The sequence below is a fragment of the Podarcis vaucheri genome (assembly GCF_965113315.1).
Source record: "Podarcis vaucheri genome assembly, chromosome: Z".
NCBI classification, from domain to species: domain Eukaryota; kingdom Metazoa; phylum Chordata; class Lepidosauria; order Squamata; family Lacertidae; genus Podarcis; species Podarcis vaucheri.
Genome location: NC_138758.1, coordinates 42,229,801 through 42,251,549, shown reverse-complemented (window position 1 = coordinate 42,251,549; position 21,749 = coordinate 42,229,801). Strand labels below are relative to the sequence as shown.

Genomic DNA, 21,749 nt, shown 5'->3' with positions numbered 1-21,749 from the left:
TTATTTACACATTGAGTGTATTGCTCATGTTAGTGAGATTTATAGCAAGACCTTCCTCTGAGGAAGTCAGGGTGTATTTAATCCTGGGCTTCATTGCTGCCTGGGGCTTAGAGCCCACGGCCTCCGCATTAAACGTGATCAGAAGGAACTACAGTGGAACCTCGGGTTGTGGACGTAATCCGTGATGGAGGCACGTCCGCAACCCGCAGCGTTCGCATCCTGAAGCGCCGCGTCTGCACAGGCACAATTCGGTGCTTCTGTGCATGCGCGATTTAGCGCATGTGCGAGCGGCGAAACCCAGAAGTAACCTGTTCTGGTACTTCCGGGTTTCTCGCAGTCTGTAACCCGAAAACATGTAACCTGAAGCGTCCGTAACATGAGGTATGACTATAGTAGATTCTGATAACTGGTTTTGGTTTTTCTGCAGGTTTTACTTATCCAAGCCAGAGGGCTGTACAAGAGGTTTCTGAATTCAACTGGCTATGTGGGCGATCAGGAGTGGGCGATGATTAAGATGGTAGAGCAAAGAGTGTTTTTGTACCCCATGATATTTTTTTGCTGCTGGGGTCCAGGTAAGGAAAGCTGGGGAATGCACTGCCTTTGACAGTCTGCCTTGTTACATGTCTAGAAAGTCAATGAGAGTTACTCCCGGATAAGTAGATATAGATATATATGTGGCTTGTCCTCTCAGATAAATTAATTTAAAGGAAATAAATAAAACAATGTTCCTCCTTACCTTTTCTCCCTATAACTCACAAAAAAGGCATTCTGGAAAATTAGGGGCAGGTGTTGCTGTGGTCTAAACCACAGAGCCTAGGACTTGCTGATCAGAATATCGGTGGTTCGAATCCCCACTATGGGGTGAGCTCCTGTTGCTCTGTCCCAGCTCCTGCCAACCTAGCAGTTCGAAAGCACGTCAAAGTGCAAGTAGATAAATAGGTACCGCTCCGGTGGGAAGGTAAGCGGCATTTTCCTGTGCTGCTCTGGTTTGCCAGAAGCGGCTTAGTCATGCTGGCCACATGACCTCGGCCAGTAAAGAGAGATGAGCGCCGCAACCCCAGAGTCGTCTGCGACTAGATCTAACGGTCAGGGGTCCCTTTACCTTAGAGCTTGGAAGCTCCAGAAAGCTTTTGGGGGGATGCAAGTTGGATGAAAGGGGAGGGGAGCTGGAGACTGGAAAATGTCCTTCTGTGAACTTCCATGTCTGTCTAATATGCTAAAACTCTTTCACCAGTGTTATTTGACATTCTCGATTATTAATAATCCACAGACTTTTAAATCCCCTCCAAAAAAGAGATAAATAAACACAACTATTTTTATTCCATACAATGTTGGGGGGGGGACCCACTTAAAGACCCACCAAAAATACATGGTGCAAATCCAGTTTATGTGGATCACTTAGATTTATTTGCTTTGCTTCTGAGGCAGGGCAAGTTGTGCTAAGCACATTTCCTTCAGAGCTAGATTCCTCCCTGTGTTTCCCTTTCCTTATCACTAAATTTTGTTTAGAAGGAGCCTGAAACTCCTAAGGAGTTTATGGATTCCGTTTTTCAAGGTGACAGGGCATTTTCCGTAGACTTGTGGTCTAAATACAACAAGTACCCAAAGTAACCCACAAAAAAGGCATTCTGGAAAATTAGGGGCGGGTAGCGCTGTGGGTTAAGCCACAGAGCTTAGGACTTGCCGATCAGAAGGTCGGCGGTTCGAATCCCTGCGATGAGGTGAACTCCCGTTGCTCGGTCCCTGCTCCTGCCAACCTAGCAGTTCGAAAGCACGTCAAAGTGCAAGTAGATAAATAGGTACCACTCTGGCAGGAAGGTAAACAGCGTTTCCATGGCGCTGCTCTGGTTCGCCAGAAGCAGCTTAGTCATGCTGGCCACATGACCCAGAAGCTCTACGCCGGCTCCCTTGGCCAATAAAGCAAGATGAGCGCCGCAACCCCAGAGTTGGTCATGACTGGACCTAATGGTCAGGGGTCCCTTTACTTTTACCTTTTAAGCCCCTTAAGATGGGTGGTCAGTGGGACTTACACCCAACCAAGTGTGCATAGAGGACTGCACTCTTAATCAACCCAAGCTCTAGCCTGCAATCTTATGTGCAGCAACCTGGGAATAACCTGCACTGACATCAATGGGCTTTATATCTCAGTAGACATGCATAGGACTGCATTGCCAGTCAGTTAGCAGCAGGGCAACCCTATGCCTGTTTCCTTGGAAGTAAGTCCTTCTATGTTGTCATTGTGTTTAGACAGGGAGTCTTATTATCCTTATTAATCCTGGGGGGTTTACTGTAAAAATACTGCTGAATACCTGCTGGTGCCCCGCCAGCAGAAAAGCAACATTACTCAGCCAAAAATATTTAATACGAATATATGAAGAAGAAGAAGAAGAAGAAGAGTTTGGGTTTGATAACCCGCCTTTCACTCCCCTTCAGGAGTCTTCTCCTTTCCCTTCCTCCCCCACAACAAACGCTCTGTGAGGTGAGTGGGGCTGAGAGACTTCACAGAAGTGTGACTGGCCCAAGGTCACCCAGCAGCTGCATGTGGAGGAGCGGAGACGCGAACCCGGTTCCCCAGATTACATGACTACCGCTCTTAACCACTACACCACACTGGCTCTACTGAGCCTACTGGATCAGGCCAATGGCTTGCACCTAGCCCAGCACCCTGTTCCATACGGACGGGGCTGCTGAGATGAGAGCACAGAGTGAGAACACAGTCCTTTCACTTGCTCTCACAATACTACAATTCCCAGGGTTCCCTGGAGGGAAGCAGAGAGACCCCTTGGTCCATTTATCTCAGGATTGTCCACACTGTCAGGTAGTCTCAGGTAGGAGACTCTCCAAGGTCTCAGGTAGGAGACTCTCCAAGGTCTCAGGTAGGAGACTCTCCAAGGTCTCAGGTAGGAGATTTTTCCAGCCTACCTGGAGTTGCTGGGAATTGATCCTAGGATCATTTGCTAGCAACGCACGTGGTCTGCTGCTCAGATATGGCCTGTCCCTAAAAATAAAGGGAGCTGCTCTACGTTCTTGATGCAGGGTGGAATTAAGTAAGCTGGAAGGAGTGCAGAGGAGTGCAACCAAGATGTTCAAATGTCTAGAAACCAAGCCTTATGAGGAATGGTTGAAGGAGTTGGGGATGTTTAGCCTAGAAAAGAGGAGATATAACAGCCATCTTCAAATATCTGAGGGGCTGTCACAGGAAAGGAGCAAGTTTGTTTTCTCCTGCTCTGGAGGGGAGCAGCCAAACCAATGGCATCAAGTTACAAGAAGAGAAGAACTTTCTGACAGTAAGAGCTGTCTGACAGTAGAATGGACTCCCTGGGAAGGTAGTGGACTTCTTGGAGGTTTTTAAGCAGAGGTTGGATGCCCATCGGTCAGGGATGCTTTAGTTGAGATTCGAATCATTGCAGGAGGCTGGGCTAGGCAGGGAATGGCCTGGTTGGCCCAAGGGCGTGCAAAAAATGCACTTCACTCAGTGTGATGGCCTGGGATTCGGACTCGGAGGCTGAACCTGAGGGATCCCAGCCTGCACAGGATTCCCCGCCTCCAGAACCAGCTGAGCCGGGGCTGGGGCATGAGCCCGAAGGGTCCTCACCTGTGCTGGGTCCTCAGGTGCAGGCACCAGCTGAGTCTGCTCTGGCTCCTGAGGTGATGGAGGACCCATTGCCTGCAGGTGCTCCACTCTCAGCCCCCTCAGAGGAAGCTGAGGTTCCCTCTGGGTCCGGTAACCCTCCAGCCTCTCCTAGGCTGCAGAGGCTCAGGGCAGAGAGGCGGAGGGAACTAAGTTCCCACAGGAGGAGTGCTCACCTCCAGGCCAGGAGGGGCGAGTCACCAGAGGATTGGGGCTGCCCTATGCCTCGGGCAGATAAAAGCCGGCCAGCCCCAGTCCCAAGTTGCAGGAGCAGCATTGTTGGTTGCTAGTTCCTGCCTGAACCCTGTCCTGCTTTCCTGCCTGAGCTCCTGACCCGCCCTGGCTCCCTGCTTGCAAGCCTGTCCTTGACTTCACCCGACTCCCTGCCCTGCACCCAGCTTCAGCTACTAGGGACTGCCTCCACGCTGCACTTTTGACCACAGACCGGACTTGGACCTCGTCTCTCGGGTAACCCACAGGACCAGCACTTCTGGCTCGGACTGGATATGAGCCCACCTGCTGGTTCCTGCACTGCTTTGGGTGGCCAGGCAAGGAACACAGGCTCCTCTGGGCACCTTGGCAGAGGAACGCAAGGGGCAGGGGCACTGATACGGCTCCTTACCAAAGGTGCAAGGGAGTCTATGTATGCCCCTGGCTTGACTAGATGACCCTCAGGGACCTCTACAGCTCTACAATTTATTCTAGGAGCATAGGAGGCAGAGCAGTGGTCTCAGTATTGCACATCATGATGGACAGCAGTGGTCCAGGACAGCCGTTTCCCCCCAGTTCTACATGCAGAAGCATAGCTGTCAACTTACAGATTTGAAGATAAGGGACCAGCAGCCTCGAAAATAAGGGATCAGCAGACAAAATAAGGGATTTTCCGGGCGCAGGTATGTTCAACCTCTGAGCCCCTCCGAGCCAAAGGCAGAAAGCCCAGCCAGCAGCCAAACGAAGTCTCATCAATAAGGGACAGCAGCGGGACATGGCACTGGGATAAGGGACTGTACCGCCAAATAAGGAACGCTTGACAGCTATGCAGAAGCCAGGCACTGAATGCTAAGCTGTTCCTCTTCTGTTTCTGAGCTCCTGCCCTCCCATTTAGCCCATTCAATGCCTGCCAGTCCCCAAGCTCCTCTTACCTCCTCCTTCGAAAACCGTTCTCCTTGCGTCATCAACATCTCCTTGATGCTGCAAGACAAAGCAGGGGACAGATGGAGGACCACGAGGGAGCAAAACCCCAGAGCAAAATGACAAGGAAAGCTTGGAGAGGCGCAGAGGCTGCAGCCATTTAATTGAAGGGCCTGAGAGACAGATGGCCCTCACATCTCGTAATCAAAGGTTGAAACCGGAAAGGATTCACTGTGAAGCTTCCAAAATCAGCACCAACCTCATTTCGGCTAGCATCTTGTTCTCAGTGGCCAGCCAATGCACCAATGGGAAACCCACAAGCAGGATGCAAGCGCGGGAGCAATTCTCCCTTCCTGTGGCTTCCAGAAACTGGTATTCAGAAGATTTACTGCTCTGACTGTAGATACAGAGCGTAGACACCATGGCTGGGAGCCATCGATAGCCTTTTCCTCCATGAAATTGTCCGCCCACCCCCCTTTAAAGTCATCCAAACTGGTGGTGATCCCTGCCTCATGTGGTAGGGAGTTCCACAGGTACTTACTAGTTCGCCTTCAGGCCTTTGCCTTCTGGATCGAACACTTTGAAAGCGTTCAGAATAGTCTCTTCTGGATCCGCACCTGGAAGTCACAGAAAAGAGATCTGGAAAGTGAAATACTTATGGGAGGCCAGCCTGTTCTCTCCACCACTGTGGGGGAGGGTGTTCTTGCATTGCTGGGGGTTGGACTAGATGACCCTTGGGTCCCTTCCAATAATAATAATAATAATAATAATAATAATAATAATAATAATAATAATAATAATTTATTATTATTTATACCCCGCCCATCTGGCTGAGTTTCCCCAGCCACTATGGGCGGCTTCCAATCGGGTGTTAAAAACAATACAGCATTAAATATTAAAAACTTCCCTAAACAGGGCTGCCTTCAGATGTCTTTTAAAGATAAGATAGCTGCTTATTTCCTTCAAATTTGAATTGGAGGGCTTTCCACAGGGCAGGCGCCACTACCGAGAAGGCCCTCTGTCTGATTCCCTGTAACCTCGCAGTGAGGGAACCGCCAGAAGGCCCTCGGAGCTGGACCTCAGTGTCCGGGCTGAACGATTGGGGGTGGAGATGCTCCTTCAGGTATACTGTTCAATTCCTGCAATCAATAAAGTTGTGGCTGTTTTCGCCCATTAACCTTAAATACCGCGTCATGTGTATTTATTTCTCAAGGGGGGAGGGGGACTTGCCATGCAATAAAGGTTTATTTGGCTATGTTCAAAGCAGCAGGAAGGACAAGCAAGTCCTCTGAGGGGAGAAAACGGAGAAATGCTATTGAGGGACAGAGAGAAGGTGGAGGCTGCTCCTACTTGACCTCTATCCAAAAGGAAAGCCGTGCCCAACCTGGTGATAACACAATAAACAATGCAAGGAGGGAACTGCAGCCCAATATAGGAGAAGTGGTGGGAAAGGAACACCTAGCTACGTTAAAGAAATGCAAAGCTCCAGGGTCTGATGAGCTGTACCCAAGGGTACTAAAGGGGTTGGAGAATGTAATCTCAGAGCCTCTGTCTATAATCTTTGAGAATTCCTGGAGAACAGGTGAAGTCCCTACAGACTGGAGGCAGGCAAATGTTGTCCCTGTTAAGTTGTGGGTGAACATATCAGACGACACAGCGATTCTTCAAACAGCTCTTCTTTATTCAGAGGCCAGAACAGAAACTGAGCTGAAGGGCTCAGTCAGCCTGCTTATATAGAGCTCCAGTACACATAATTGTTACAACTTTCTAAAACTATGCAATCACTGAACGTCACTTTGGATCCCTTATTTGCATAACTATCTACAGTATCCCCCTGCTGGCCCAGGGTGAGAACTTCAGTACATAACAGTCCCCATCTTTAAAAAGGGGGGAAAGAAGACCCAGGTAACAACCAACAAGTGAGCACCGACATCAATACCAGGAAAGGTCCTAGAACAGATAATTCAAAAGTCAGCCTATGAGCATTTAGAAAAAGATGCTGTGATTACTAAGACCCAGCATGGGTTTCTCAAAAACTAAGTCATGCCAGAGAAATCATATTTCTTCTTTTGATAGAGTTACAAGCTTGGTGGATTGGGGGAATGCTGTGGACATAGTGTATCTTGATTTCAATAAAACTTTTGACAAAGCCCACCCATGATATTCTTATGAGGAAGATGGCAAAATGTGGGTTGAATTAGGTTAACAGGTGGATTTGTAGCTGGTTGTAGCTGGTTGACTGGTTGACTGACTGAATGCTGGGTCTGATGAGACACTTGCATGTTTGCATGTCTGGGCCAGTTCAAACTGCTCTGGGCAAGTTGGAACCTACCTGAACCTTTTCCAACTGGTTTGGGCAGGTTTGAACCCCTTGGACTGGATCCAACTGGTATGAACTGGTTCCAACCGCTCTGGGCTGGTTCCAAGTGACATAGGCCTGTCCCAACCGGCCTGGACCTGTTCTAACCAGCTTGGGCCAGTTTCAAATGCCCTGCACCTGCTCCAACTGGCCTGGACCTGCTGGAAGCTGTCTGGAACTGTTCAAACGGACTTGGGCCGGATCAAACCAGCCTAGACCTGTTTAAACCAGCCTGGACCGACAGAAAGAGGCCTGTTGTTGTTTAGTCGTTTAGTCATGTCCGACTCTTCGTGACCCATTGGACCAGAGCACGCCAGGCATTTCTGTCTTCCACTGCCTCCCGCAGTTTAGTCAAACGCATGCTGGTAGCTTCGAGAACACTATCCAACCATCTCGTCCTCTGTCATCCCCTTCTCCTTGTGCCCTCCATCTTTCCCAACATCAGTGTCTTTTCCAGGGAGTCTTCTCATGAGGTGGCCAAAGTATTGGAGCCTCAGCTCCAGGATCTGTCCCTCCAGTGAGCACTCAGGGCTGATTTCCTTCAGAATGGATAGCTTTGATCTTCTTGCAGTCCATGGGACTCTCAAGAGTCTCCTCCAGCACCAGAATTCAAAAGCATCCATTCTTCAGTGATCAGCCTTCTTTATGGTCCAGCTCTCACTTCCATATATCACTACTGGGAAAACTATGGCTTTAACTATACGGACTTTTGTTGGCAAGGTAATGTCTCTGCTTTTTAAGATGCTGTCTAGGTTTGTCATTGCTCTTCTCCCAAGAAGCAGGTGTCTTTTAATTTTGTGACTGCTGTCACCATCTGCAGTGATCATGGAGCCCAAGAAAGTAAAATCTCTCACTGCCTCCATTTCTTCCCCTTCTATTTGCCAGGAGGTGATGGGACCAGTGGCCATGATCTTCGGGGGTTTTTTTGTTTTTGATGTTGAGCTTCAAACCATATTTTGCGCTCTCCTCTTTCACCCTCATTAAAAGGTTCTTTAATTCCTCCTCACTTTCTGCCATCAATGTTGTGTCATCTGCATATCTAAGGTTGTTGATATTTCTTCCGGCAATCTTAATTCCGGCTAGGGATTCATCAAGCCCAGCCTTTCGCATGATGAATTCTGCATATAAGTTAAATAAGCAGGGAGACAATATACAGCCTTGTCATAGGTAAAGGTAAAGGTACCCCTGCCCGAACGGGCCAGTCTTGCCAGACTCTGGGGTTTGTGCGCCCATCTCACATCTATTGGCCGGGGGCCAGCGCTTTCCGAAGACACTTCCGGGTCACGTGGCCAGCGTGACAACGCTGCTCTGGCGAGCCAGAGCCGCACACGGAACACCGTTTACCTTCCCGCTGGTAAGCGGTACCTATTTATCTACTTGCCCCCGGGGGTGCTTTCGAACTGCTAGGTTGGCAGGCGCTGGGACAGCCTTGTCATACTCCCTTCCCAATTTTGAACCAATCAGTTGTTCCATATCCATTTCTAACTGTAGCATCTTGTCCCACATAGAGATTTCTCAGGAGACAGATGAGGTGATCAGGCACTCCCATTTCTTTAAGAACTTGCCATAGTTTGCTGTGGTTGACACAGTCAAAGGCTTACCCACTCTGGAAGAATGACAGATGAAGGTGATGGACTATATGGAATTGGCGGAAATGACTGGCAGAATCCGAGACCAGGGAGAAGAGTCGGTGGAATAAGATTGGAAGAAATTTAAAAATTATTTACAGAAATATTGCAAAATTAATGAATGTTAGAATGATGTCTGAATGAAGTTAAGTGGTTTTAGTAGCAATGTTATTAAGGTGTATGTAAAAATGGATAGTTAACAGATGAAAATTCAAAGTTATAATTTATTAAGTTAAAGGATTAAGATAAAAACAAAGAGGGAAAGGAATTGCTGAATTAATTAACGGAACTGGAATACAAAAAAGGGAGGTGTGAGGAGGTCAGGGAAGTAAGGAAATGAAATGTAAGGTACGGAAAGATTGATGTGTTGTTTTTTTAAAATGTTTATTATCTTTTTTCTGTATTTTGCATTTTTTTATTTCTTTCTTTTCTCTTTTTCTCTTTTTATTTATGTAATCTTTTCTTTGAAACTTTAATAAATATCATATATATAAAAAAGACACAGTCAAAGGCTTTTGCATAGTCAATGAAGCAGAAGTAGATGTCTTTCTGGAACTCTCTTGCTTTCTCCATAATCCAGCGCATGTTTGCAATTTGGTCTCTGGTTCCTCTGCCTCTTCTAAATCCAGCTTGCACTTCTGGGAGTTCTCGGTCCACATACAGCTTGAGCCTTCCTTGTAGAACTTTAAGCATAACCTTGCTAGCGTGTGAAATGAGTGCAATTGTGCGGTAGTTGGAGCATTCTTTGGCACTGCCCTTCTTTGGGATTGGGATGTGGGATGGTGGGAAGGTAAACGGCGTTTCTGTGCGCTGCTCTGGTTCGCCAGAAGCAGCTTAGTCATGCTGGCCACAAGACCCGGAAGCTGTACGCCAGTTCCCTCAGCCAATAAAGAGAGATGAACGCCGCAACCCCAGAGTTGGCCACGATGGACCTAATGGTCAGGGGTCCCTTTACCTTTATCTTTACCCAAAGGGGGGGAAAGAGAGGGGGTGGAATAGGAAAGAAGCAAGCTTAGATTTGTAAACGTGATGATGTGGGGGGGAGGGGTGTTGGTATGTATTGGTTTTTTAAAAAATAAGTAAGTACGTTGGACTTTTCAGCTGAATTCTGAGCCCACAAAATCCAGGGGTGCATTTAGCAACTTGGATTCCTCAGTGGCTCGGGTTAATTGATAAAGCTCTCAAATTATTGTTAAAACATTGGGCAGTGGGGAAAGGGTGTTGTATGTAAATCAGGGGTGGGTGACCTTTGTCACCTTGAGGGCCGCAGTCTCTGATGGACAGCCTTCCAGGGGCCACTCACTATGAACGCCTCCCTTGTTCTCTTATAATAGCAATGGTGCCCACCTGAGAGGTGCCGTTCCAGCTGAAAAAAAGCCCTGGTTTAAATTGTTTTAAAAGTACTGTATTTTCAGTTGTATTCTTTAAAGCAGGCTTCTTCTTGTTGGGTCGAATTGCTGCTATAAAGATGAATGTATTGCCAAGAATGCAAAATGGACTGTTTCAAGAAGTGGCAGAGATACATTTCTAGATTTGTCTGTCAGGGCAAGAAGCCCAGAATAAAATTTAAAATACTAACTGATGCAAAAGAAAGAGGGGGATTTGCCCTGCCAGATTTTAAACTCTATTATGAATCAGCAGCTTTCTGCTGGTTGAAAGATTGGCTGCCTCTTGAGAACACAGACATTTTGGATTTAGAAGGTTTTAACAATGTTTTTGGGTGGCATGCATACGACAAGGTTAAAGCACATAAAGCATTTAAAAACCATATTGTCAGGAAAGCATTGTTTAACGTCTGGACAAGATATAAAGACTTACTTGAAAACCTAACCCCAAAGTGGTTGTCACCGATGGAGGCAAAGGCCCAGAAAAAGCTCAATATGGAGGCCAAGTGGCCGAAATATTGGGAAATTTTGAAGCAGGAAGGAGACAAATTGAAATTGCAGAGGTTTGAGAAACTAAAAGATAAAGTGCGAGACTGGCTTCACTATTACCAAATAAGAGAGGCCTACAAGTCAGACAAAAAAAATGGCTTCCAGGTGGAAAAATCAAAGTTGGAAACATAACTGTTAGATCCTAAAACAAAGATACTTTCAAGAATGTATAACTTGCTGTTAACATGGAACACTCAGGACGAGACGGTTAAATCTGCTATGATTAAATGGGCACAGGACGTTGGACATAACATCATGTTTGCTGACTGGGAACAGTTGTGGACCACAGGTATAAAATTTACGGCATGTAATGCCCTAAGAGAGAATATTATGAAAATGATTTATAGGTGGTACATGACACCAGTCAAGCTTGTAAAAATCTATCACTTGCCCGATAATAAATGTTGGAAATGTAAAGAAACTGAAGGTACATTCTTTCACCTTTGGTGGACGTGCCCAAGGATTAAGGCTTTCTGGGAAATGATCTATAATGAAATGAAAAAGGTATTTAAATATACTTTCCTGAAGAAACCAGAGGCCTTTCTTCTGGCCATTGTCAGCCAATTGGTGCCAAAGAAGGATAGAACTTTTTTTATGTATGCTACAACAGCAGCAAGAATACTTATTGCAAAGTATTGGAAGACACAAGATTTACCCACTCTGGAAGAATGGCAGATGAAGATGATGGACTATATGGAATTGGCAGAAATGGCTGGCAGAATCCGAGACCAGGGAGAAGAAATGGTGGAAGAAGACTGGAAGAAATTTATAGATAGATAGTTATAATAGGTTAAGTATACAGAGTAAAGATAAATGAAAGAGGGTAAGGATTTGTTGAAAGGACTTTGTAAACGGGAATACAAAAAGGGGAGGTGTGAGGAGGTCAAGGAAATAAGCAAATAAACTTAAAGATATTGGAAAATGGATTATTTTTTTCCTAAAATATTTTTTTTCCTCTTTTATTTTTTCAATTACCATTTTTTTGTATTTTGTATGTGTAATTGTTGGTTTAATTATTTTTAATTTTTAAAACGGATGTTTAGTGTAAAATCTCAATAAATATTTTAAAAATAAAATAAAGCAGGCTTCTTCAACCTTGGCCCTCCAGATGCTATTTACCTACAACTTCCATTATTCCTAGGCAGCAGGACCGGTGGTCAGGGATGATGGGAATTGTAGTCTCAAAACATCTGGAGGGCCGAGGTTGAGGAAGCCTGCTTTAAAGTTTTGAAGTTTGTCACCCTGGGACTTCTTTGAGAGGATACAGGTTTAATAAGTAAAACAAATAATTGGCTGGGGAAATAAAAACACCTACCTGTGCCTTACTGAAGTCACTTTGGGGCTACAGCGATGCGATTTTATTGGTGACTGAGTCCTCCCCTTTTGATTTTTCCAGCCTTTATCCTTGGAATCTTCAGACTGACATCTTTGGAGCACACCAGGCTGTACATGGGATTTTGTGTTTTAGAGGTAAGCATTGTGTCTTTGAAGCCCTGAACAACTTAGGTCCAGGGTAACTCAGAGATCGCCTGAACCCTTGATCACCTGCAGGAGAGTCTTTGCTCATTCCCCGAGTTGATGAGGCAAATTTGACAACAACAAGAAGCAGAGACTTTAGTGTCATTGGCCCAGTCCTGTGGAACACTCTGCCACTAGAGATTTAGCAGGCACCTTTTTGCGCCAGGTTTTCAGTGCCCGCTGAATTTTTTTTCTTTTCCATCAGGTTTATGCAGGCAATTAAGAGTGCACCCCCCCAACAGTTATCCGATTTCTGATTTTAACATTTTTATATGGTTTTCATTGCATGGTTTTATGTACAGTTGTTGTTTATTTTTAAATTGAATAGGGCTATGAGAAATACAAATTCAAATGGGAGCAGCCCTGTTACCTTGCTGAAAACAAGCAGGTCTGGGGCTTGTCAGTGCCTGAGCAGGTGATTGTGGGAATGTTCAAGGTGGCAGGAGAGGATATCTTGTTTATTAATATCCTTCCTAACTTGTGATAGCAAGTTCCTTTAGTTACAGAGTTTACATTCCTCTTTTCATGCACAGCAGATAACTGGCTGCAGGCTCGTGTGAGCCTCTCACTATTATACAATTCAATCTGTCTCAGATTGAATTGTACGTTCCTGGTAAATTCCCTTGAATCCCTCTTAAAAAGAATAAAGATGCCACAATCTTATTCAAAGATGATAAAAATAAGTTTACTCACATCAGTTCACAGTTGGATCCCTGAAGGCAAACTTAGTTACCAATATGTACATGTGGATCTACCCCATATGGGGTAATAATCCCAGTTTTGCTGCTAGCTGAGAGCTAGCAGAGCAGTCCTAGCTAAAAGCTGATCCAACGAAGAAGGAAATCAAAGAGAGAGATGGATGCTGCGTGACTTGTCCTTTTGTTACCTGGACAGGTAAGGTCACGCCCACCTTCTATCACATGCAAAAGGAAGGATGCTCTAGCCAGGAGGAGCAGGAAGTTTCAACTGGCTGGACCAAACCTTCCTTCACATGTCTTCTCTAACATTACAAGGAAGGTTGTACTTGACTGCTTCTCAGTGATTGCAAGGGAGCTACATTTGTATCCCTCTGGCTTCCGTGACGGAAGCTGTCAATGCAAGGAAAATAAATAAAAATAAAAGAAACAATGTGAGCCTCAGGTCAACCCCTGACAGCACCACTGACATGACCAGCGCTGCGGAGAATGGTACCTATGGGCTAGCCCTGCAGGGTGGGCCCTTTGCCCCGACTGCAGCTACATTAAAATGAATCCTAAAAACTAATAGCAAACTCATTCTACACCTGCCAACTGCACCGTCCACCTTCCAAGAGGGAGGAAAGCATCACCCAAGGTTTGCAGAAGTTCAGAAAACACGTTGGGGTAAAGATAAAGGGACCCCTGAACGTTAGGTCCAGTTGTGACTGACTCTGGGGTTGCGGCGCTCATCTCGCTTTATTGGCCAAGGAAGCCAATGTACAGCTTCCGGGTCATGTGGCCACCATGACTAAGCCGCTTCTGGGGAACCAGAGCAGCGCACGGAAACGCCGTTTACCTTCGCGGGGATTTGAACCACCAACCTTCTGATCGGCAAGTTCTAGGCTCTGTGGTTTAACCCCATTATGTTGGGGTAGGGGAATGCTAAAACAGCCCAGGGAAGACAGAACAGGTTTGCCTGTCATCTCCAGCCTGGTGAGAGTGCCTTTTTAAAAAACGATTTTTTATGAAGACAACTCTGCATGCAGCTTCTTCGCTTCAGCCCTGCGCAAGCTGGCTAGAACTTCTTGCCTAGGCTTGTAGGGTCCTGCCCGCCTCCACTTCCCCCTCTTTCCATCTTCAGGGCTCAGCGGTGGGAGGGAGGGCAGAGATAATCACCAGCACCCCCTCCTCCTCCCAAGTTTGGGCCCTGAAATTTCACGGGACGGGGCAAGTGTACTGAGCGTGTTCAGGAGCCACACAATGCTGATCGACTTTTGCTTTTGGGCAGGTGGGTTTGTTTTTTTATAGAAAAAACAGGATGGAGAAGGAAATGGAATTGTCATGCTTAACTAGGCCTTTTCCAGGAGGGGAGGCGAAAGGGGCTGCAGTGTGCTGAACCCCGCTGCAACATTTTGTTGCAGGTTCTACTCATCTTTCAAAATGGCACTGGATGCTCCTTCTGAAAAGCAAATGGGGATTTTTTTGGGGGGTGGAGTGAAGGTGGCTGCTCTTTGGGGCCACTCGGTTTATGGGATTTCTACCCCCGTATCTTCTCCGATGACCATCTACACTGTCCCCCCTCCCTGTGTTGCCATTTTATTCTCACGCCAACCCTGTGAGGGATGTCAGGCTGAGAGGATGAGCAACAGGTCCAAGACAACCTGAGGAGAGCCGTGGGCAGTATTCATGTTATTTCATGTCAAAGATTTATATTGGGGAGGGGCAGCGGCAAAGCACCTTGTTTCGAATGCAGAAGGTACGAAAGGGGGGGGCTGAAGCAAACAATTTCAGAGGAGGCCTTTTTGTCTGTTTAAAGATGTGGATAAGGAGACAGAATACATTTAAGGGAGCAAAACAGGGCGATAGCCGAAGAACAGCACAGTAAGCAGCAGCAACAGTGAGGATAGGAGACTCCAGAGAGGCTGGAAACGGACTAGGCCTCAACATGAAAGCAAAGTACCGTATTTTTCACTCTATAGGACGCACTTTTTCCCCTCCAAAAATTAAGGGGACATGTGTGTGCGTCCTTGGCTTCAGCGATAGCAATGCGAAGCCTTCAAAGCGCAGAGGGAGAGCTCCCCCCACGCTCTGCAGGGTTCGCGTTGCTTTTGCTGAAGCCTGGAGAGCGAGAGGGGTCGGTCAGCCAAAGGAACCCGAAGCCTTTGGAGTGCAGCACGGGTTCCCGCTGAGCTGCAAAGGCTTCAGGTGGCTATCCCTGAAGCCTTTGGAGCGCAGCGGGACCTCACGATGTGCTCCAAAGGCTTTGGGTTCCTTTTGCTGAAGCTGGGAGAGCAAGACTCTCCTGGCTTCAGCCGAGAGGGAGAGCTGCGCAGCACCCCTTCAGTGAAACGGAAGGAGAAATTGAAGGGGCTCCGTTTATCCTGCCGCTTCGCTGTAGGGGCGCTGAGCAGAGAGGGGGAGAATTTTTTTTCCCCTGTTCTCCCCCGCCTATGGTCCAGTGCGTCCTATGGCCCTGGGCATCCTATGGAGCGAAAAATACGATATTTCATGGAGTTGGACCAGTAGCTTTCAGGCAAGGGTCCCTCCCACACCTACCTGGAGGTGCCAGGTTTCGAACCCAAGACCTTCAGCATGCTGATCAAGGGCTTTACTGCTGCGTTGTGTTCCTTCCCCAAAAAAGTAAATTAAGGTGCTAGACCTCATGGTCTTGAGGGGGGGAACAGCTGATTGAAATGGCACCGCTGGATTCCGCTGCTTCAACTGGAATTTTGCTGCTCTCCAGTTCTGCTGCAGCCACTGACCCTGCCCGTCTCCCCATCTCTCTCCTAGGCTCTGACGGCGTCATCCCAGGGCCTCCTGAACTGCGCCGTTTACTGCTGGACCCAGCATACGTTCCGCTGCATGAAGCGCAGGGCCTGCCAAGACGGCGAGACCCAGACGCCGCTCCTGCGGTCCCAGAAGAGGTTCTACGAAAGCACGCTTCCCACCGCTGGCCGCCAGGCAGAGGCCAAGTCCGCTGCGGGCTCCACGGCGCTGTGAGCAAGGGAGCTTTTGGAGTCCCTCTGGCTGAGCACCCGAAACTCTCTCCTCCCACTCCTTTGGCACCCCCTCCTCGCTGCCACGTATTGCCAGAGGGGAAGGTGGGCAGCCCAGCCCCCTTGGCCCACCAGGCTCCCCACCTGATCCCACCCGTGCCCTGCCATGTTCAAGAGGCCTTATCCAGTCCAGCGCCCTGTAACCTACAAGGTGGGAGGGAACGGGCAAGAACTCTGGCATTCAGAAAAGGACAGGTCTACACAAGGAGCAAGACCGCGACTGGTCAGCGGCGGCAGCAACGGCAACCTCTCCCCAATGAGCCTTTTGGTGGAGCAGGAAAGCTGAGGCTTCGTCATGGGACCTGGATGGTGTGTTTGACAACCATTCTTTCTATGGGCAAGGGGGAGCCTCTTTGAATTCTGCAGCAGTTCCTGTACAGGAGATTATTCCAGGACTGTGTTGGAATCTGGATGTGGGTGAGAATAGGCTGCTGTGGGGCCGACCTGTTCTTCCTCAGAGCTGCTTGTTTTTGTCGTTTTCCACTCAACAGTCAAGACAAAAGGGAACATGTGGCATTTATTGTCTTGGATATTATTATTATTATTACTGTTAACATTTATATGAGCCAGTGTGGTGTAGTGCTTAAGAGCGGTGGACTCGTAATCTGGTGAACCGGCTTCGCTTCCCTGCTCCTCCCCATGCAGCTGCTGGGTGACCTTGGGCCAGTCACACTTCTCTGATGTCTCTCAGCCCCACTCACCTCACAGAGTGTTTGTTGTGGGGGAGGAAGGGAAAGGAGATTGTTAGCTGCTTTGAGACTCCTTCAGGTAGTGAGAAAGTGGGATCTCAAATCCAAACTCTTCTTCTTCTTCTTCTTGTATCTCATCTTTCCTCCAAGGAGCTCCAGCTGGCTTACCTCCTCCTCCTCCCCACTTTATCCTTACAACAACTCTGTGAGAAAGGTTAGGCAGAGATACTGTGACTGGCCCAAGAGCCACCCTGTGAGCTCTCCCAGACCTACTCCAGCTCTCTAACTACTGCGCTATCACTGACTCATACACACACCACACCAGTGTGTGTGTGTGTGTGTGTGTGTACGCTTGTACACACCGAGGGGGCCCTTTGAATACATTGCGAGTTGTGCACATCTCTGCATGCTTACTTGGAAGCAAGTGCCACCCCTGCAATGGGACTCCCTCCGGGGCAAGTTCGAGCAGCCATATCAGCGTGTCTCTCTTCCATCATTTGCTCAGCCTAAGCTCAGTTTTGGCCAAGATGGTGTCCTCCAGCCGCTTTGACCCAAAACTGCCCTCAGCCCTGGCCATCCAATTGCAAGGAAAGAATCTTGGGCTCAGCTCCTGCTTGTGGGTTGACCACATGCCTCTGTTTGGCCACTGTAAGAACATGGGGTTGGACTTGATGGCTCCTTGGCCTGACTGGCAGGACTCTTCTCATGTTAGGTCTTGGCTGTTTCACCCTGGATGAAAAGGGCGAGGGAGGGAAAGCCAAGTTTGTACACATGGTTAATTGTGCAAACCCAGTTCCTAAATGCTAGTGAAATGACACTTCACGGTCCTTGAAGTTCTGAGTTAGTCACCCAACAAGGACAAACTGTTTTACTACTGCTAGGTTACACAGCACGGAGTGAAACATTTGATTTCATTAAACTATTTCAGTGCATTCTTCTTAAGGCTTTTGCAACTGGGGAAAAATGCAAATTTTATTAGAGCAAAGACCGTATTACAATTGCTCCCATTATAAGGACTATATACAGGGGGAATTTATTTCTGGGATGAGGGAGCATGTGCGCCGCCCCCGACATACGGCTGAACTACAGTTCCCATCAGCCACTGGTGCAGCATGGTCAACAGCCAGGGATGATGGGAACTGGAGTCCACTTGCCACCAACCTCTGCTTTATTATAGATGCTTTGGAGTGCACTCGATGTCTTAACAGGAGGTCCAAGGATGCCTTGGAATGTCCACAAGCATTATTATTTGGAATCTGTAGAGTTGTCAACATCTGGGCTGCTGCCTTGCAGATTCCCTTCAACCTCTGAGCTGGTGAATTGCCTAAACCATCCTGGTAGCTTCCACAGCCTTGGCACAATGAAAGTGATAGCGGCAAGAACCAGGACTCCTAGAGGGATCACTGTTTCAAAAGCTCGTTTCACGACTTTTGTGCTCCAGTTCTGCCTTGGAGACCCACCATCAATGCTTCCCCCGGACCCCCAAAACTGGCAGTTTGGAGGGGCCCAGCCGTTGTTGCAGTGGCAGTTATTGCGGTTGTTACAAACACCTCTGTCACTGCACTGTTTATTCGGATCACACACTGCCTTCTTCCTGAAAATGCACGTCTGGTTCTTGCAGAGTTTCCCAGGGCCACATGGAGTGCCATCAGGCACCATTCCGAGATCCACAAAATCTGTCCCACCATGGTAGGCCACGCTCCAGCAGCCAGCACCAGCACCTGACAACTCAGTGGGAGTCACGGCATAGTGTGGTATTGAAGGTACGTCTCTGACATTGCTACACTGAATTCTCCCGCACTTTACGTCTTGAGGCTGGCATTTCACAAAAGTACTTCCTGTCCAATCCCTGCCACAGTTGCCATACTTATCCCCCACAGTATTCCGAGACTGAAAGCAGGATGCTGGAGCCGCTGTGGCTCCATAGCCAAAGATTCTGGCGCACAGGTAGTTGTGAGTCCAACACTGCTTGGCATAACAATAGGAATCGTGTTTGCTGCACGGCGTCCCGTCTTGCATGTACACATCATTGGGGCACCACTCAGACTTCCCACTACAGTACTCGGGAAGGTCACACTCATTGATCTGAATTCGACAAAGGTCTCCACTTGGACGGAAGTGACAGTTTTTACAACATGCCCCAGAAGAGCACTGTGCACGTGGCTTCAAGGTGCAGTCAGCGTTGCAGCAAAGATCCTGCCTGCACCTCTGCGCGCCGCCACAGTCACATTCTTCTCCCTTATCCAACAATCCATTGCCACAATGCTTGATAGGTGGTATTTTTGGGGGCCTGTTGTCCAGGCAGTCCAGGTTCCCTTTCAGCACAAGTTCTGCATAAGTGTGAATGCTGCAGTTGCTGAACTTGTTCGTTTCTGCCTGGTACGAATGCATGACACAGGTTTTGTATCCTCCACAAACACAGTTGGATTCGTCGTGTTCAAGCCCCATGTGATGACCCAACTCATGGGACATGGCCCTTGCAAAGAGAATTGGGTTCTTCTGCAAGTAGCTCAAAACCCCTGCAGAATAGCTTGGCCTGCAGATGGCATTACCGTATGACTTCCCGAGGGTGTGCTCGAACTCCTGGTGAGTGAGCAACAGGGCTGTGTCGTGCTTCATCCACTTCGCAAGACCGTTCACTCTCCAGCTGTTGAAATTATTCAGAAGCAACCCAACGTTATTTGTAACCTCGAAAGGGTTGCCTGTGTTCCAGATCTCCAGTCCAGTCAGGACAATACTTGTGTGCAGCACCCGGAAGTGCACACCCATTAAGTTAACTATGTCCAAAAGGAGGTATCCCATCCTGGTTTCATTGGCACCTTCAAACTGAAACAGCTTCTCGTCCACAACAATGTACAGCTCAATGTATTTTGGGTGCCTTGGGTCACGCCGGGTCCCCCTTTCCGCCCTCAGTTCTTCTGCCTGACGCTTTGCAACTGGAGCTCTCATTCCACACATACAAGGCTTTGGTTCATTGATCAGGTAGAGAAGGTGCTGAAAAGCGGAAGAATCGTGGAATGGCTCTATGCCATAATTTCTGTCTCTGATACTTAGGAATCCTGTCAAGCCAGAGCAGGTCTTAAGAACCACAAGCGAATTGGCTACGCCCTCCACATGCCCTTCGTGGTAGCATTCAACAGGGATGTAGGGATGACTTTCAATCCGTCTGCCCTGGGAACTGTATGTGAAGAGTGGGAGGTTTTTGACCAGGAAGTCATCCTTCCTGGGCTTCAAGTGAATGACGTAGTCCTTTCCTGATACATTGAGGATATAGGAAAGGTCATCCTTCTTGGCTTTTCCTTCAAAAAGCACCAACTGCCTTGGGGTGATCACTTCATACCACATATACTCAGGAGCAGGAAATGAGCTGGTGGGAAGGAGGAACCCCAGCAAAATAACAGGATTCATCAACTGCAGAAACAACCATTTGTGGAGGCCACCGCTGCCCCGTGCCATGATTTGCTTCCACTATTCACTATCCTTAAACAGCCTAGAGGAGAGAGGAGAGAAATTGAAATTCAAGTACAAGGAGAGAAATTTTTGATTGTAGGAATAGACTGGGCTTTCTGACTTAACATCCCCACCAATCATTAATTCTCAAGAGGCTTTTTTAGACTTGTGCTCAAGAAAACACAAGGCAATTCCTGCCCCTGCCACCATCTCTCTCTTGACAGTCGTCAACATCATTTGGTAGTGAGAGAGTTTAAAAAGGTGAAGCGCCCACTGCTGTCTGGCATATGCAAATGGAGTTAGGGTAACCAAAACACGGGCCGTCCTTAAACCTTTGACTCTAAAGGCCTCCACAACTTTAGGGCCTAGGCGCCACAAGTTTCTCTTCTCAGAAGCTGTTGTGGTCACCTTTCTGGGTGATAAGAAGGACCAAAAGGAGGAAGGGTAGACAGCAGAGAGAGGAAGATACCCCAATAATTATATTCCTCTAGTCCCAGGAATTCTCATTTGATCTTCTAAAGTGTATTTCCAGAGACTTTTAGCTGACAAAGGAGACGACAAAGAGGGAGGAGGAACCACCATACCGGTTCAAATGTCCTCTCCTGTGGTGGGAAATTCCATGACCAGCCTAACGGTTTCTCATGCTTTTTTGAATGTGGACATTCCATCGGCTGAGGCAGGTGGGCATTGGAAGAGCACGGAACACGGTAGAGAGCAGCTGTTTGCTATTCTCGATGTGGATCAGGACCCACTTATTGCTGGAATCCTGGCCAAGAGGGCTAACATAGGCCACATTCACACTGTGGGTTTAAAGGGGAATTGTGAAGGAAGAGTATACATGAGTAGCCAACTGTGACAGGGGGAAAGGTCAGGCGGGATAAAGCTCAGAATGATCTCAGGCTTACAAGAGAGGTGAAAGATAATAAAGCCACATCCGAACTGAAAAGGAGGTGGGGTTGCGGGCTCACAGCCCCCGCAAGAATGAGGGAATCCTCACGCGTGTCATCTCCCTGCCTAGCCAATTGGCTGGTCGGGGGTGTGTGTGTGTGGCCTGGGCTATTTATGCCCGGTGCCCCCAAGGACCGCCCTCTCTTCGCCTCTCCAGCTGATAGCCAATAGGCCTAAGCCAATACCGCTCATTTCCTACAATCAATAAAATTGTGGCTGTTTTCGCCCATTAACCTTAAATACCGCGTCATGTGTATTTATTTCTCAAGGGGGGAGGGGGACTTGCCACGCAATAAAGGTTTATTTGGCTATGTTCAAAGCAGCAGGAAGAACAAGCAAGTCCTCTGAGGGGAGAAAACGGAGAAATGCTATTGAGCGACAGAGAGAAGGTGGAGGCTGCTCCTACTTGACCTCTATCCAAAAGGAAAGCTGTGCCCAACCTGGTGATAACACAATAAACAATGCAAGGAGGGAACTGCAGCCCAATAAAGGAGACGTGGTGGGAAAGGATAGGGGCATAGAATCAAAACTAGGCAGAGATCAAGACCCAAAGCAGTACCCACAGGAAAGACTCAGACACGAGACAAGTCGGCTGGACTGGAGAGTCAAGCCTTGAGACCCTTAGGATCAGCTGGCAGAACATGGGACGCTGCCTTGTACAGATCATTGGCCCATCTGGGTCAATATTTCCTACACTGACTGGCAAGAGCTCTCTGGGGTTTTGGTCC

At 47.9% G+C, this 21,749-nt stretch overlaps 1 protein-coding gene, 1 long non-coding RNA gene and 1 pseudogene across 3 annotated transcripts in view; 2 read left to right on the top strand and 1 right to left on the bottom strand.

The window, feature by feature from the left end:
- Nucleotides 1-21,749, top strand: part of LOC309524425 — a 275,240-nt gene that overhangs the window by 191,043 nt on the left and 62,448 nt on the right. The gene's annotated exons all lie outside the window — the stretch shown is intronic.
- Nucleotides 315-16,447, top strand: LOC309524394 (transmembrane protein 116-like). Its single transcript, XM_082209033.1, has 3 exons — nt 315-572; nt 12,080-12,153; nt 15,669-16,447. The coding sequence occupies exons 1-3, from the start codon at nt 506-508 to the stop codon at nt 15,876-15,878; spliced, it is 351 nt and encodes a 116-aa protein (XP_082065159.1). The 5' UTR covers nt 315-505; the 3' UTR covers nt 15,879-16,447.
- Nucleotides 17,869-20,158, bottom strand: LOC309524249 (disintegrin and metalloproteinase domain-containing protein 21 pseudogene; annotated as a pseudogene). Its single transcript has one exon. The product of its transcript is annotated as a disintegrin and metalloproteinase domain-containing protein 21 pseudogene (transcript).

Coding starts and splice junctions, on each gene's coding strand:
- LOC309524394 (XM_082209033.1), top strand. CDS start 506: ATGATTAAGATGGTAGAGCAAAGAGTGTTTTTGTACCCCATGATATTT. Junction 573..12,079: donor TTTTTGCTGCTGGGGTCCAG/GTAAGGAAAGCT, acceptor TGATTTTTCCAG/CCTTTATCCTTGGAATCTTC. Junction 12,154..15,668: donor TGGGATTTTGTGTTTTAGAG/GTAAGCATTGTG, acceptor TCTCTCTCCTAG/GCTCTGACGGCGTCATCCCA.